The following is a 15,340-nucleotide window of genomic DNA, read 5'->3' as shown; positions in this document are numbered from 1 at the left end:
CCCAGTGAAGTGCAAATTGCTGCAAGCTTCAGCGCACCAGTATTGTTGCGAGTTGTCACGAGAATTTGCAATACACATGCTCTTCCGAGAAGGGCTTTTTGTGAGCTTGCCAGGTTGGCGTTTCGCTCCTCCCAAGCTTTTCTGCGCGGACACTTCTGCGGACAAAGGGCTTGCCTTGCGGACACGAACCGCGGCGTCACACGCGGCGCCCAGCAATCCCTACAGGGCAGCTCAAACAAAGTTGCAGGGTGAAAACTTGGTCCCATTTCATAATTGCTTAAAATTGCACGGAAATTTCAGTCCTGTGGCATTTGCAAATGTGCTGCAGCAGCAAGTGGCAGCACCTGCACCAAGCTGCTCTCGCTGGCTCGGCGCTCAGGTACCTTCCAACGCTGGCATAAAATGCAGCCGACCTCGGACTGCTAAATAACGTGCAGCACTAAATAAACAGGTTCTTAGAAAGTACAAATCTGACTACAGTTTTGTTACTCATAAACACATGTTATAGTTTGGCAAGGGTAGGCTGAAAATCACAATGCAGCTACACAATTAAATTTTGCTGTCAACCCAGTCTGATCTCATAAGTGACATGCTAAAGCCGGTACAGGATTGGAAACCTCCAGGAAACACTGGGTTTTGCCAAAAGAGGTGTTGACATTTTCAAGGTGATGAAGGCTTCATTATAAACCAGTGTTATTTGTGATATAATGGGAAATGCTGTTGCTTTCAAATAAAGGGAAAAATAAAGTTTTTTCCTAGTTTTGCTGTTTTTTTCTGCAGAAAGCAAAAGGCTAATCTAAATTTCACAGACACATTGTATTTCAGAGAGAGTTATATTTATCTAGTTCATCTAGAATATGACCTCTGGAAAAGTGCGTTTTTCATGTTCTCCTCTGCTTGCCAGGAAGCACTGTCATACACTATAAACCAAGTGCAAAGAAACATCGGTGAGTTGATTGTGTGTGTGTCACAGGAATATACAGAAACTTAATTTTACAACGCATTCGAGAACTTTGTACAAAAGACGGTCCCAAAAGAGTAAATTTCCATTGAACTACTGTCCTCCACATCTTAGATTTCTTATAACTCAATAAAATTCTCCTCGATGTTCCTCTGGTATTTCATAAGATCTGTTTAAAAGATTCAACAAGTCGAATTCAGAAGACTGATAAAATAAATTGCCTGTGTCCAAGGCTCTCTGGGGCCTCGTTTCAGAGGCTTCAACAACAACATCAAAGGACAAGAACAATTTCCTTTCTCCTCTCTAAAGTATTATCAGAGATCGGAAAGTCGGAGGGCCCAATGGATTCGGATACATTTTTCTTGCAATAACGTGGTGGTTTGCAGGAGAAAGCCCTTCTCCTTCCCCCTCTTTTCCAAATGACTTTACAGCAATGACAGCAAAGCGTAAGCCCAGCAGAGAGAAAAACAAGGGGAAACGATCCAGTTAAAGATGACAAACGATGGCAGAGCCAAAACGAGCACTCCAGTTCCCATGCTAATCCATCTCAGGGTTCACCGAGGTGCAAATCTTTTCATCGCCTCCTCGGCTGGCGCCTGTGCTGCTCACACCCCGGACGGCAGGACACAAAGGATGAACCTCTGCCTAATGCTGCTTTCCGAGAGCCGGAGCACACTCTCGGGAGTGGCAAAGCCATTCGTCTTGAAGAGCGATGCCCCACGCAGGTGGGGGAGACAGCCGTATTAATTTGGGCCTTAACTATCTCTCTTTTGTTGAGGGAAAGAAAGAATTTGTTACTCGGGTCTCTAATGGAGCAGTTTGCTAGCAATTTTCCCATTTCAAACACCGTCTCGGCTGCTAATGTGTAATGTTTTGTCAAGCTTACCTACCCATAACATAGACAAATCACTAGCTTGGAGAAAAAGAGAGCGCGAGCAAAGCATCAGTGCCGCTAATTCACGCTGTCGAACGCAGAGAGCCCCCAACGCCCCATTAACGTGCGCCGCGCTCTCGCCGGAGACGTGCCGGTACATCCTCTGCGCCGGGTGTTCGGGAGGCCCCTGCCGGAGGCACGGGAAGGCACGGAGCAGCCGGTCGCCCCTGGACCGCACCACAGCTCTCCCCGGCACACAGTGCTCCGGCAGCCCATTCCCAAAGGCGGCCTCCGCGAGAGGGGAAGCACGGGCTCGTGCCAGCGCGCGGGGGTACCCGAAACGCCCCGACGCCTGGCGGGACCCGCATGGCCCGGGCCACGCTTGCTGCCCAGGGCACGAGCCTCTCTCTTGCCCGGGGGCGGCATCCCTGCCCTGTCTGCAGGGATGTGCAGGGAGCAAGCCAAGGCCAGCTTGGGGGAACTAACCGGCAAGTTAATGCCACATGGTGGCAAGGCCCCGGCTTGGGAAGGTTTGTATGAAGAAGGAGAAAACTTCGAGAGCACAAAACAGCAGGAGAGAGACTGTTCTCCTTGCCATGGAGCGAAGGCAGGGTTATAAAAGCTACTTGGACCACTATCTTACGTTTATCTTACATTTTGGAGTTTTATAGCTCATTTACATTTTGGACTCTGACGAAGAAAGATCCACAGACATATCTTCAGCATTTAAAAGAAACATGTCACACTTAAAACCTATTCTCCTTACTACAGCTGTGGGTAGAACTGAGCCCTTTCCTGCCTCTCCACCCGAAACGCGAGCCGCATTGCTGCTACGTGCACCAGGCCCAGGCAGCAGCACCGAGGGGTTTGTCCAAGGAGAACCCTCCACGCGAGGCCTCGGGGGAGGAAGGGCTCCTGCTCTGCCTCTACCCTGGCACAACCCGCCACGCGTGCGGCGGTGGAAAACGCAGAAGCTGTGCAGTCGTTGCCCCGCACAGTCCAGCCCGCAGGTCCCATCCCGACAGAAGTTCACAAAGCGCGAGGCTCGAAAACCCCAGTCCTGTCACCTCGCAAAGTGCTCGTGGACCTGTCCCACCAAGGAACGGCCTTTCTGCGCCTCTTCTCACCCCGCGGCTCTCTGGCAGGTAGATAACAAACCGTTTTGGCACGCAAGGAGATTAAGCATTTTAAATATCTCATTGCTTACTGTTGCTGTTTTAACGAACAGCCAGTTAAAGCTTTCAATCTCTACCTCAGCTGAAGACTCCACCATTGCTATAAAAACCCTAAATACATGTGGTTCTCGAAGGCTTTTATACTGCTACCTTTCATCACAGCGTTTGAATGACTTCCAAATAAAATTAATAGTACATATTATCAATCACTCTCACTGAGTCTGCCTCTCCACCTTCGGAGCTGGAGAGCTGAGAGCCAGTAAACTGTCTGCCTAAACCAATACAAGGTGAAAACTAGAATTTCCCTTCATATTCCCAAGTTTGGTGTTCATTTCCAGGATCTAGCTGCCTAGCTCCTGCTGTAGTTTAAGAAGCAAAGGACTGCTTCTCAACTCTCTACCTAACTAAGGGCAGGCCTTCAAGAGGCAGAATCCCACTTGGGGCATCATTCGCCAAGGATGAAATCACTTCTCAAAATAACCCTACCTAGGGGTCTACATAGATAGTTACGCTCATCAAAAGTTGCCAACTGACGTCTTTCAGAGTGAAAACAGATGTCTTGATCTGATCCCTGCCACCATGGTGCTCATTTAAAAGTAATGTTAACGGTGCTGGCTTTTCTGACATAGCAGAGTTAATTGGGTTTAAACTGATACGAGTCACTAGTGTAGCAGTCCCTCAGGTATCTGCTGGAAAATGCCAAATTTGTCACATCAGGCATGCTGGGAATACACCAGCTCTGTTGCGGTAGGGTAATTTTGTGTCGAGTGCTGTATGGACAAGCAGGAGGACAGCAGAGAAATCTGTAGTCGGGTGTTTTATGAAACAGTTGATATAACGTCGATGTCTCTGTCTACATAAAGAGCCAATAATACGCTGCCGTATYCAGATAATGGCTTTTCCTCTCCATCTAGCACCACGATGGGCCACTTCCTTAGGCTCAACCCTTTGTTTTTCTCACCACCCATCATTGCCACTTTCTCCTGCCACTCTAATTCAGTTATTTTCCCCATTTTGCCGTGGAGCAGGGACGGCAGGCGTCCCGAGAGCATGCCACACGGACGCGCGAGCTCCCTCTAAGGGCAGCGGACGCCTTCCCCAGCTCTCAGCCACCTGAAGGCTGTGCCCAGGAGCAGCCGCAGGGGCTGCAAGCACACGGACCTCCCCGAGGAGCCACCACCAGCAGATATAACCAATGAGGACACCAAAGGGTAGACAGAAAATGTTTTGGGGTATAATACCAAATAATGTCCCCTCCTGCCCCCTGCTACTTCCCCCACCCTGATGTGTCGAATTGCCTCTGTATACCACGAGGATCTGAACCCGGATTAGACAGAGATGATTTCCCATCTCAGCAGACTTCATGGGCTTACATGAGCCTGGGATCAGGGTCTGCAGAAAGAAATTAATCTGTACAGGAGATCTGCATAGGGGGATGTTGCTGCGAGAGCAAACCTGGGAAAGCAAGTGTCATCAGGCTGGAGGGATTCGGCCAYCTCCAACTCCCTACTGCTGAAATGCAGCCTTGTTGCACGCTTCGTTTGACCAGCACGCACGCGTTCAGGTGCATGTGCRTGTCCGAGATGTTTCGGCATAGGAGACAGCAAAAACATGGGTTGCGCTCCCATATTCCTGTGACCGCAGGGATTTCAGYACAGAGGCTCCCGGAGAGCTTCCTGTGGAGGCCGAGCCTCTCGAGCCGCTGCTTCCCAGCGGTGCGTTCGCCCTAGCTCCGGCGGGCTCGTGCACCCTCCTGGCTCTGCTGAGGACTTGCTCCTGTGGTCCTGTGATTTTTTACAATACTGCTCCATCTGCAGCTCAAAGGCTGCACTTGAGACGCGTGGTTCCTCCAGCACCTTCTGGGAAGCAAGAGCTGGCCTACGGCTGCATTTCTCAAATGCAAACGAGGAGTAATGGCTTTTACCAAAACAGACTCGTACTGGGCAAGCGGCGTTCGCTTTACTCAGAGTGAGGTTTTGCCCGCTAGGTCCCAGAAAGACCAACTCCCTAACGAGTCTCACGGCTGCCTCACTGGCATTACTTTAGCACGTTGATCCTGCCCATCCTCTACCGACTTCCAGTTCCTTCAAAAACCTTCCCGCCCAGGGCACTTCCCAAGGGCTCGAACAGCGCCACAGCCAGCTCAGCGGGCTGAGGACTTCTTCAAGTTGGTTTACACTGTTTTGGTGAAATTGTAACCCAGAATTATGTTTTTAGACTTCAGATGTAAACTGAAACAGTAACCTGACGAAAAGGAAAAAAGCCATCATTTAACTGATCACCCAATTCCTTGTCAATAGTCCCACACATTGGGTAACACCTATTTCTATTACACCTTCACAAACGCTGACAAGGAAAAGGTAAAAGACAAGAAACAAGTAGGAAAATTTAATAGCTTTCTGGCAGTTGAAGTGCTGTCACCCATAATGTTTTGTCAACAAAACAGACTGTGCCATTGAATAGAAACATCCCTCATATCCTTCGTCCTTCACCTAATGTTTCTTTAGCAAAACAAACAGAGAAAACACACGTAAACCAAAAGACCATTAGTTTTTTCATATAGTAACAAATCTGATCAGTATATTTTATTTCAAAGTCATGATTTTATGCTCCATAATTTTTTTTCTCTGATTTCTTCCACACTATCCTAATCAACTTTCGAGACATAGATGCTCATTATACGATATAATCTCCTAATTTTGCTTAGCAAAACAGAAGGTTTTGAGTGACATTTGTACTAGATAAAAAAGATATATGGCTTTTTGTTGATCTGAATCTCCTAGTCTGTGATGGGTGATACTCGGTTAACCAATGTGATTACTTGGTATTACTCTGTTATTGCCCTTGCTGGCCATACAATTCGTTTTTATTAACAGGGCTAAATTTATGTTCCTGCTGGGCTGAAATGATGTCTCTGGGAAAAAAACAAAACAAAAGAAAAGAAAAAAAATTGAAACCTTGTAAGACTGCTAACTCCTACACTGCTTGCCTGAGTAAAATTCATCTGTGCATAGTTTTTAGAAATGTCACAATTATAAAGAGAAGAGTGTAAACTAAGAAATTGATACAGACAATAGAATGAAAATAATTATCAGTGTATCTAGATTTATCAAAACTAAAACACCTTCTTATGCCTAGTGATGACATTAGTTACATTTAATTTTACAAATAAAAGTAAACACATAAGAAATAAATCCTGCTTAATCTAACAGCAATAACTCCCTGCAGTAATTACTTGTTTGTAAAATTGTGAAATAGGTTAAGAAAAATAGGAAATTCTATCTCAGTACACACAACATCTTTATTCTTGCCATTTCCAATGGATTTCTATTTTCTCTACGGACTCTGAATCTAAAGTATTTCCTGTATTATTTTTGTGCTTTGCTCTCATTGAATAGAAGGTCTTATACATAATTTTGGCCTGACAATACAAACTGCTTTTGGATGTTGAGTGAAAGGAGCCAATGCTACAGTTTGCCTTGGGAGATCCAAAAAATAGTAGTCAAATTTGACATGTGAAACTGTCCAGAGCCAATTTACAGCAGAGAATGAAAATCATATTATATGATTCAACTACAGGAGCCAAACTGATTCCCTAGCCAGAGAACTTGCCACCAGAGGCAATTATGGAACATTTATTAGAGTGTTCAAAAATATTGTGTTGGCTTCAGCTACAGTATTTACTGGAAGCCTGGGAAAATTATTATAATTTTCTTTTAGGAGGAAGAACAATATAAAATGCAGAATTGTCTTTCCTCTATCCCCAAAGTTTAGAGGCTCTACACACTTATATTCTTGAGAAAAAGAAAAAAACCACACTTGCCTTCCTAAGCTGAGACCTTCAAAGCCAAATATTAATGCACATGAAATAGTAACAGTGCAGTTAATTTATAATTTATACAATAAAAGTTTTTATTAGAATAAATAAATAGAGCATGGGTGCTCAATCTTTTTATATTAGCTTTTCTGGCTTCATTTTAATAGAGGGAAAACTGATTTTGCATATGCCAGTTATTTACTTTTAAAGGATGGCTCTAAGAATATTTTGCATTTTTGTAACACCTTCCTCACAATCACAAAATCTTCATCAAGATTCCTAACTTAAATCACAGCTCCATAATACACATTCATACACAAACTGAAGGCCAGAGAGGGTAACTTCTTCCCAAGAGAATCAGTGAAGCAACAAAAGCAAAAAACTCTTTTATCTCTCTGCGGCTCCATCTTCCATCCATCAACCCTGCCCAACTCTACTCACAACAGCAATTCTCTAAAAATTAAATTTGTCAAAAAATCATTAAGGGTAGAACAAGTAGAAAATTACATGTCAAAGTGGTTCTCTAACAGAAAAGTGAGTTTGTTTTCATTTTAAGAGAACCATGAGAAAACCAACAGTCAAGTGCATTAGATTTTTCCTTTATGCTCAGTGAACACTAGCGTTTTTCCTAAGAGTAGAAATCATGCACGAAAACCAAGCATTGTCCAGACCCACAGAAATATTACTCATCGATTAAGCTATCAATAGTGAAGACGATAAATTAAACCAAGACAGAGCAAATAACTCCAAACCGACCTTACACCAAACCTAGGTCCTGAAAGAGGGGCTGCCATCCCATTTTACTCTTTTCTCTGCTCAGTAGCCAGACCGGACCGTGGTGGTTGTCTGACCAGATACGGGTGCCAGAGCAGGACTTTTCCTTGAGGGGCTGGCAGCCTCTTTACTCTGTCTGCAACAACAGCAGCAGCATTCAAACCAAAGGTCCTCATTTCTGATTTAGATGTCTCCTATGCAGCATTACTCTTGCTTTATGCACTTATATTTCTCTTAATCTCACAAGGACAGAGTAGTGTAAAGGTTAGGTGATAATGATAAAGCAAGCTTGACATGGAAAAGCACAAGTTTAAACTCCAAGAACACTTTCAACATCTAAGTATATATTTTAGATTCAGGAGTTTGACTCCCAAGTCTGCAGTTTAGATGATTTGGCTTCCCRAAGTAATTTGTGTTGCAGGGCACAACACGTTCACAGCACAGCTCCTATCGACTTTGCTGCAGCTGCGAGCCCTGAGCGCTGCCGCGCGTCTCCGCTGAGCCAGCCCCAAGCCGAGGATCGCACCAGCAGCGACCGCCCGGGAAAGCCTGTGCGGGTCACTTGCSCAGAATCAATCAATACAACCGCCGGCAGAAAGGGATGCAAGCCAATTCCCTGAACAGCGTTCGCAAGATCATCTTACCCCACGCTCCCCATTTTGGAATACTTTCTAATTTCCGCCACCGACAAACAAGAGTCCTGCGTACGCGGGCTCCCTCTCTACCAGCCCTGAGCCGCTCCGAGGAACAAGCAACGCCAGGAACGACTCCAGTCCGACAACAACAGCGCGAGGCTACACTGCAATCAAAGAGCACGCCATAACAAATACACACAAAAGCACTGAACGGAGACTGCAGCCACAACACTAATTTTGGCATTTTCTAATTTTTTAACTGTTTGAATTTAAATTTGAAGCCTTAAATATTTTAATAATCCTTAAATATTTTAATATCATCCTTTACCCATTAACATAGTGGATCAAAAAGCAAAAGCTGAAATAACCAATTCCATCACAGAGCATCACACAAGGAAATTCGTGTGTAACAAAGTGCACCACCCAGACCGGCCTTTAGGCCTAAAGGGAAGAAATATCTGATGTTAAAATAGTTACCCCATATGTAGACTGCCACTAGCGGGCAGGGACAAGGATACACAAACTGTTGTTGGGTTTCGGGAGCCCACAGCGATGGGAGAGGAAGGCACTGGAGGATGGGCATGGTTTCTGGTGGGACGAGACCCCCTGTGCTCACCGTCGCTGCCGTTGGCCACCAGACATCATCTCCCAGCCTGTCCGCCGCGCGCCGGGGCCCTTCRCACATGGCGTCCCGGCTCCAGACACCCCTGCCGGTCATCAGCTCCAGGCGCTCCTCCCTGCCGCAGGCTCCCTCCACTGCCACCACCCTTTCCAARGCCCCAGGCTTTCTCCTCACGTATTTCACCGTTTCCTCATTTGATTTCAGCCTTCTCATCCCACTGATTTCCTGATCTGGCCCAGCTGGTCGTTCCTGTCCCAAGCCTGCACCAGCCCTTCGCRCTAGCTGCCGACGGGCCCTTCTCCTGCACCAACTGCAGCCTTCTCCAGGGCAGCGGTGGCTGCCGTGGCCGCCCAGGAGCCCACCCATCCCGGGACACGTCCCAGGCCAGCAGCCCTTCTCCGCTCTCGCTCAGGCTGGGCTTACACGACAGGTTTTTACGAAACAGGCAGAAGTAGGAGTCCCTGCTCTACTGTTTTAAGCAAATTCTCAAAAAAACAAAACAAAACAAAAAAACCCACCCCCAAACCCACAAAGCTATCCAGACCGTCAGAGCTCTGTCCATCTAGCCTAGCGTCCTCGCCTGCAACAGCCCAAACCCCCCCAGTTTCCCCACATGGAGACGATGCAGACAAAACTTTTCCGCTCTTATTTGCATGTGTTTCTCTATAACATACACTAGTCATTTTTCCCTCTGAAAAACACTGCAGAAGAACCACTTCTTAAGCAGAGATTAAGCACTCCGTGTTCCTCCGCTTCAATATTTTGCAAGCCATTTTTCCTCAGTCGATATGGCTGCTGCTGTCAGCTCGCCACTGAGCTAGCAGCTTTATAAAAAAAATGAATTACATTTTATATATTCTAGATACCTGTTTTATGAAAAAGGAAGGCTGGGATACAGTTTTCTAGCTTTCCTGAATTCCTTTACTTAATAAAAAGCCTGCTTGCAATGAGGGCCTTCAGGATAAYGCGTTTTGGGGAGAGGCGTAATAGAGTATCATAACAGACTTCCAAGTCGCATATGGCAGAGGTCAGCAGCAAGYGAAAATTAGCATTATACGATGGTTGTTTTGTGCCCTGTGACAAGTGAGTTGCCTGTTTTGTGATAGGTTTTTATCAACAAAAACAAATTTAGGACTTGTTGGCAGCTTCACCAGAGAAGGTTCTGCCTGCCCATATTAATGAGGAAGGAAGGAAGAAGGCAGAGTATTAAGATTTTTAAGTAATGCTGAAACACACGGTAAAATGTAGGTCGCCTTTGATAACCCTGTCAGAGTAAGAGCTGCATGTTTCATTTTTGTGGGGCAGGCTGTCAGTCAGGGTTCCTACCTGTTGCAGTTTGGCTTACAGAGAAATACTGAGTTAAGAGGAAATGCAAGAATTAAAACATCATAACTGACTGCAACTAATAACCAAGCAAAGGAACTTGGAAAAGCCTCAGGTGGGAACGCTGAGCTAAGTGCAGTATTTTAATACTAACATATAAATATTATGAATGGACTAGAATCCATAGGGAGAAATATATTGTATGTGGAGTGAGTATTTACAATGCCAGATAAAAACGGATGAATGAAAAATACTCAAATAATAACCACAGGATTTTTTGTGGTGCAGTCCAGCGCCGTCGTTCGCCAGTACCCCATACGCCTCAAAGGAAGCGGAGGTTAGCTCTCTGGAGGAAGGCGAGGATCAGGCCGTACGATTACGGAGCCCAGGAAGAGGCGTCCAGGCAGCCCCACGCCTGGCCAGCTCTTATGGAAAGGCCCCGACTGAACGCCAACCACGGGGGATGGATCCCAAGGGAAAAGCAACGGCGCTGCTCTGCGAGAGAGGCAGGTTGCAGCACACACAGAGAATTTACTTGGCCCCATAGCTACCGCGTTACAGGCAAGAGACTATCATTCTGTGTATCGCGTCAAATCAAAAGACGCTCATTATTCCATGTGTAGCTGGGACCAGGCCTGTGGATGGATTTTATATTGAATAAGCCCAGAGCAGCCTCAGACAAACTGAATTTCTGAGGGCAGGTATGACGGAGTTCTGCATAAAACCAAATCACTATCTTGGTCAAAGGAGTTGATGTAGGGATATTTCCAGGAAAACACTGTCGCAGCATCTTCCATCTTTCCAGACACACTTTTTTCTGTGAGAATATTCCTCCTTCAAACTCGATGCGAGAATGTGTAATACTCTGCCCTTGGCTTCAGGTTAATTGATTGCTTTTTTTTAACTCGTACTTTTACAAAATGAAAACATTGCTTTGCCAATTGGAAAAACTATGTGGGCAATGTCACTGGCTAAGACTCATTCTGATAGGACTACTTAAATTTCTTAATATGTATTCCATAAAAATGAAATCTTTACAGGATTTATTCCAATAGAAAGTGAGCAATAAATGTTTTTATGAGGGTTAGCTCATATTACACTCTGAACATACTAGTCACAGATATTCTTTCTGCAGAACTATTCCCACCTGAAATTCCTGGGAATTGCAAAGGATATGTGCAGGATTAGAGTGATTTAAGAGGTTTATCTATGGCCAAAGAGTGAAATAAGTACTGCCTAAAATGCAAGAAGTCTGACGCATCTAAATTGCTCAGCCACGTGCAAAGAGCTTTATTTGGCGTTCTACGAATCTAGGAGGTTTATTACCTCCAGGTTAAGAAAGTTTCCCAAAATGTTATGTGTATCTTGACTAGCAACCTCACCATCCAGATTAAAGGCTTTCCAAGTCTTCCTTCACTTTCTGCTCTCCTAAGGAGCTCTTCTAATTTGCTTTTACTGCAAATTACAGAGGTTAGGTTTGTGGGCTGCAGCAACCAAAAAAGAGACAGCCCTTGATACTGGATACTATTGTGGCCACACAGGAGACAAATATTTTAACTTGCTTTCTCACACTGCCACCAGACACGCCAAGCTCGGTGCTCCTGCAGATACTGCTCTCCCTGTGATTTCCAGAGTCCTGGCACGGAGCCACAAAGATCTCCTGATTTCTGCTAGCATTTTCAACACTACCGAACAAAATTTTACAATTCCTCTCCTAGCTTAGCCCTAATTTGTGAGCGAGTCTGAACCAACCTCATCCTCTGTCTCTTATTATTGAACCATTCCGGCCACTTCTGAAAAAGATATCTGTACCCTAATTGACAGAACTGAGAGCAGGACTAAATGTTTAATGTTCTCAGTATGCCAAATACAATTTACACTTTCAGGATAATTCACACCCACTTTCAGGAGTAGAAAACCAAATATTACATGCACATTTTGTGTGTAACAGAATATACTGGAAATCAGCACAACCAATACACCCTGAACCTTTCCCCAAAGGCAGGCAAGTAAATGAATGTTCAGAACAGCTTGTGTACAAGTTTATATTTCCTGCAAATATTTTACATCCTCTAGATACCTTCCCAACAATATTAAATTTAAGATGTTTATGCTTTGCATTTACTCAGCTTTTTTTCATTTTTTAATATATCATTTTTATCTAGGTGCAAAATCAAGCACAATAAACTACTTCTGACTGTTATGATGAGACAGCAATAAAAACAATTTTGAGGTGAATCTTAAATTATAAGTGACTTAGAAGAGTGGTGGTATAGAGCAGTTCACCAGCAAACAATACAGCACAGCATCTTCATTGGCCATAACCCTCACACATTCCTGGCAGTCAAATACTAAATCACAGGCTACATATGAGCAATTCATCTACATTTTATCCTAGYGAATTTTGCGATGTAGCAGTATTTCTACAGCAACAAGAAGGTGCATGAGTGCAGCAGCTACACGAATAGTTGAATCCATAATATTAAGATTGTAAAAGCTGGTAGGAAGTGGGTGACCTCTGCATCACAAACACCTGAATAGGAAAAGAATTGCTCTGCATTCCCTGTGGACTAACCAAAAGCAATTCGGTTTCATGTAACACTATTTCACAGCCATGGTAGTATTAAGACATAAAAAAATAGATGAGTACAATTACAAAAGCTACAAAAGACAAGCACGTCTGTAAAACCAGCATCTGATCTCACAACACAAAAAAAAAAAAAAAAGTGAGTAAAATGTTTAAGAATTGGGAATAATGGAATGTGGGAGGCAGAAAATAGAAGTAAAATCAGCAGAGACAGTCTGCTCTGATGTCAGACTTTACTTCATTGCACATGCATCCTGCCTAGCCAATGTAAAATGCTCCCATCTCTTGGAGGATTCATCAACTAAAAAGGAAACAATTCTGTTTTATAAAACACACACAGAAAAAGGTGCTGTGTATTTTCTTTTCCTAGGTTTAAGACCCTAATCCCAGATTTGTTAGATGAACATACAATCTGAACTTAATATGCCAAAAACTTCATCATGTTTGGAAGCAGGGCAACCTCACACTGTCACTTAATTTACRTTATAGGACTAAAAATGGAATGACAGCAAAAAACGCTGCATTACATAGACACTTACATTTCCCAAATGTCCTCCGGAAGGTTAGCTGGAATTTCTATTAAGCCCCGTCCTCGACAGTCCACCACGTTGTTGCTGCAGGTGCAGGCAGATGGGCAAGTGATGGAACTGGCACTGCACGATGGAGCTTCAGACTGGGAACCTGAGACATAACAAAAACATTACATGTCAGTTTTGAAAAATGATCACCTGGGATTTTAACAATAAAATATATCAGCCCCTGAGTTTTCCAGATCCTTTTACTATATTAAGTAATAATTTATTTGGATCCAGTGAATATAATGTGCTATAAATCAATTGCAGAGAAAATGTATGGAAGATTAGAGTGTTCTTATTCTTCCACCATCTCCACTCTATCATAATTTCTTTCCCTCATGGACACTTCTTTAGTCCATCCCCCTGTAATCGACCATATCAATTTATTTACATCTAGATTTAGAAAATAAGCCTAAAGATCAAGGAATACTTCCAAAGGTCGCCTCTGCCAATGAGTTTCCATTACACTAACACCCACTGAGTATTTTTACATACAGAGAGAAGCTGGCATCAGCAAAGACTTATGCTTTTGATATGAGATCACCTGTTATGCTATAAAGACTGGAAATAAAAAGCTAGTTTTTTACAAGATTAGACAATTCAGTTAATGGAATCACAAAAAGAATTTATAAAAAATGTGAGTTCAGCCCTTCAAGTCATTTATCAATCTAACAGTCCCCCTGAAAGACAAGAAGCTACTTACAGGCAAGGGTTTAGCATGAGGACATTGCTCTATATACATTCTAATCAACTCATTAGATCCAAGTTCAATTTACTGTCATTAAGTTTTTCAAAGCTGCAGCACTTATTTCAATTTTACTCAAATGGTTACGTCTTTGGTATAAGATTTTGTATAAGTCCATATAACACAAGCAACTCAAGTATCTTTTTGAATTATGACCAGACACAGAGGACTGAATGTTTGTACCACAAAGAAGAGACAAAATACTAATAGAAACAGAAAAAACTGTTTCTTTTCGAGGTTATTGAAGATTAACAATCAGGAAACATATTCCAGTCCCTTGGTTGAAAAAATTAAAACACTTTACTTGTTAAACACTCTGTATTTTGGAAAATCAGACCTCAGAACTCCAATTCAGGCATCTAGAAACGAGGTTTTGAGAGGTTTTAACACAGTAAGGACATGTGAGAGAGTGTGTGTGTGTATGTAATACAGTACAAGTTGTGGCTACTTGTATTTAAAGACACAAGCTTAACGAATTAAAAATGTACTTGTACTTGTACAACAGGCAGGACAAGCAGCTCTCTTGGGTCTGTCTTCTGGCTAGGAAAGTGCAGGGCAGACATACCATCATTGCAAATTAACAGAATCCCTTCAAAATGAATGGAGCTCTGCCAAATATCACCAACAGCTCTGCCAGCTCTGCCTTTCCCCAAGTCCAAGGCTTCTGTAAGATTTTAACTGTGTAAGTGTCCAGACATACTTTATATTGCCCTCAAATGCGCACAGGCCTCTCTGATCTTTCCATAAGAACAAGTTTGTTCTCACAATATGATCACATAGGATTTTACTTTTTTTTTTTTCATCTGTCCACACTGGGTGTGATATCCAAAACTGTACCAAGGATGAGCAAAGTAAAAATCAGTGAGTGTGAGTCTTTAGAGACAGAGAGAAATGCCAGGGCTGGGCAGGAGCACCTCGGAGCAGTGCTTGCTCTCCAGGAGGTACCAAGGATGCCTACACCAAGGTCAGATCTTCAACACGGGCTTTATCATACAAGTCTGATGTGCTTTCTGAAGAGACTCTAGTAATATACTACCTTTTCATTAGGACACAACACCAAAAAATCCTGTCATGCATTGCCAGCTATCTTTTAAGAGTCTGTAGCTGCTGGTACTGCATCTAAATCAACATCTGTAGAAGATTCGGTGGAGCTCAGCTCATCGCTCCATGTTTTGTGAGATGCAGTACTGCATAGTGCCCAAAACTAAAGGTACTGTTTGAAAGGAGGTTATATCATGCCCTCCGGAGAAAG

At 43.7% G+C, this 15,340-nt stretch overlaps 1 protein-coding gene across 1 annotated transcript in view; it reads right to left on the bottom strand.

The window, feature by feature from the left end:
* The window catches only part of SLIT3 (slit guidance ligand 3), a 515,694-nt gene that overhangs the window by 162,176 nt on the left and 338,178 nt on the right, over nucleotides 1–15,340 (bottom strand). The window contains exon 11 of the mRNA XM_026061340.1: nucleotides 13,308–13,449. Within this exon, the coding sequence (XP_025917125.1) occupies nucleotides 13,308–13,449 (142 nt within the window). The remainder of the gene's footprint in view (nucleotides 1–13,307; nucleotides 13,450–15,340) is intronic.

This window comes from Apteryx rowi, unplaced genomic scaffold (genome assembly GCF_003343035.1).
Source record: "Apteryx rowi isolate R43461 unplaced genomic scaffold, aptRow1 scaffold_18, whole genome shotgun sequence".
Classification (NCBI taxonomy): Eukaryota; Metazoa; Chordata; class Aves; order Apterygiformes; family Apterygidae; genus Apteryx; species Apteryx rowi.
Note: the sequence above shows the minus strand (reverse complement) of the source record. Positions and strands in the feature narration are given on the sequence as shown.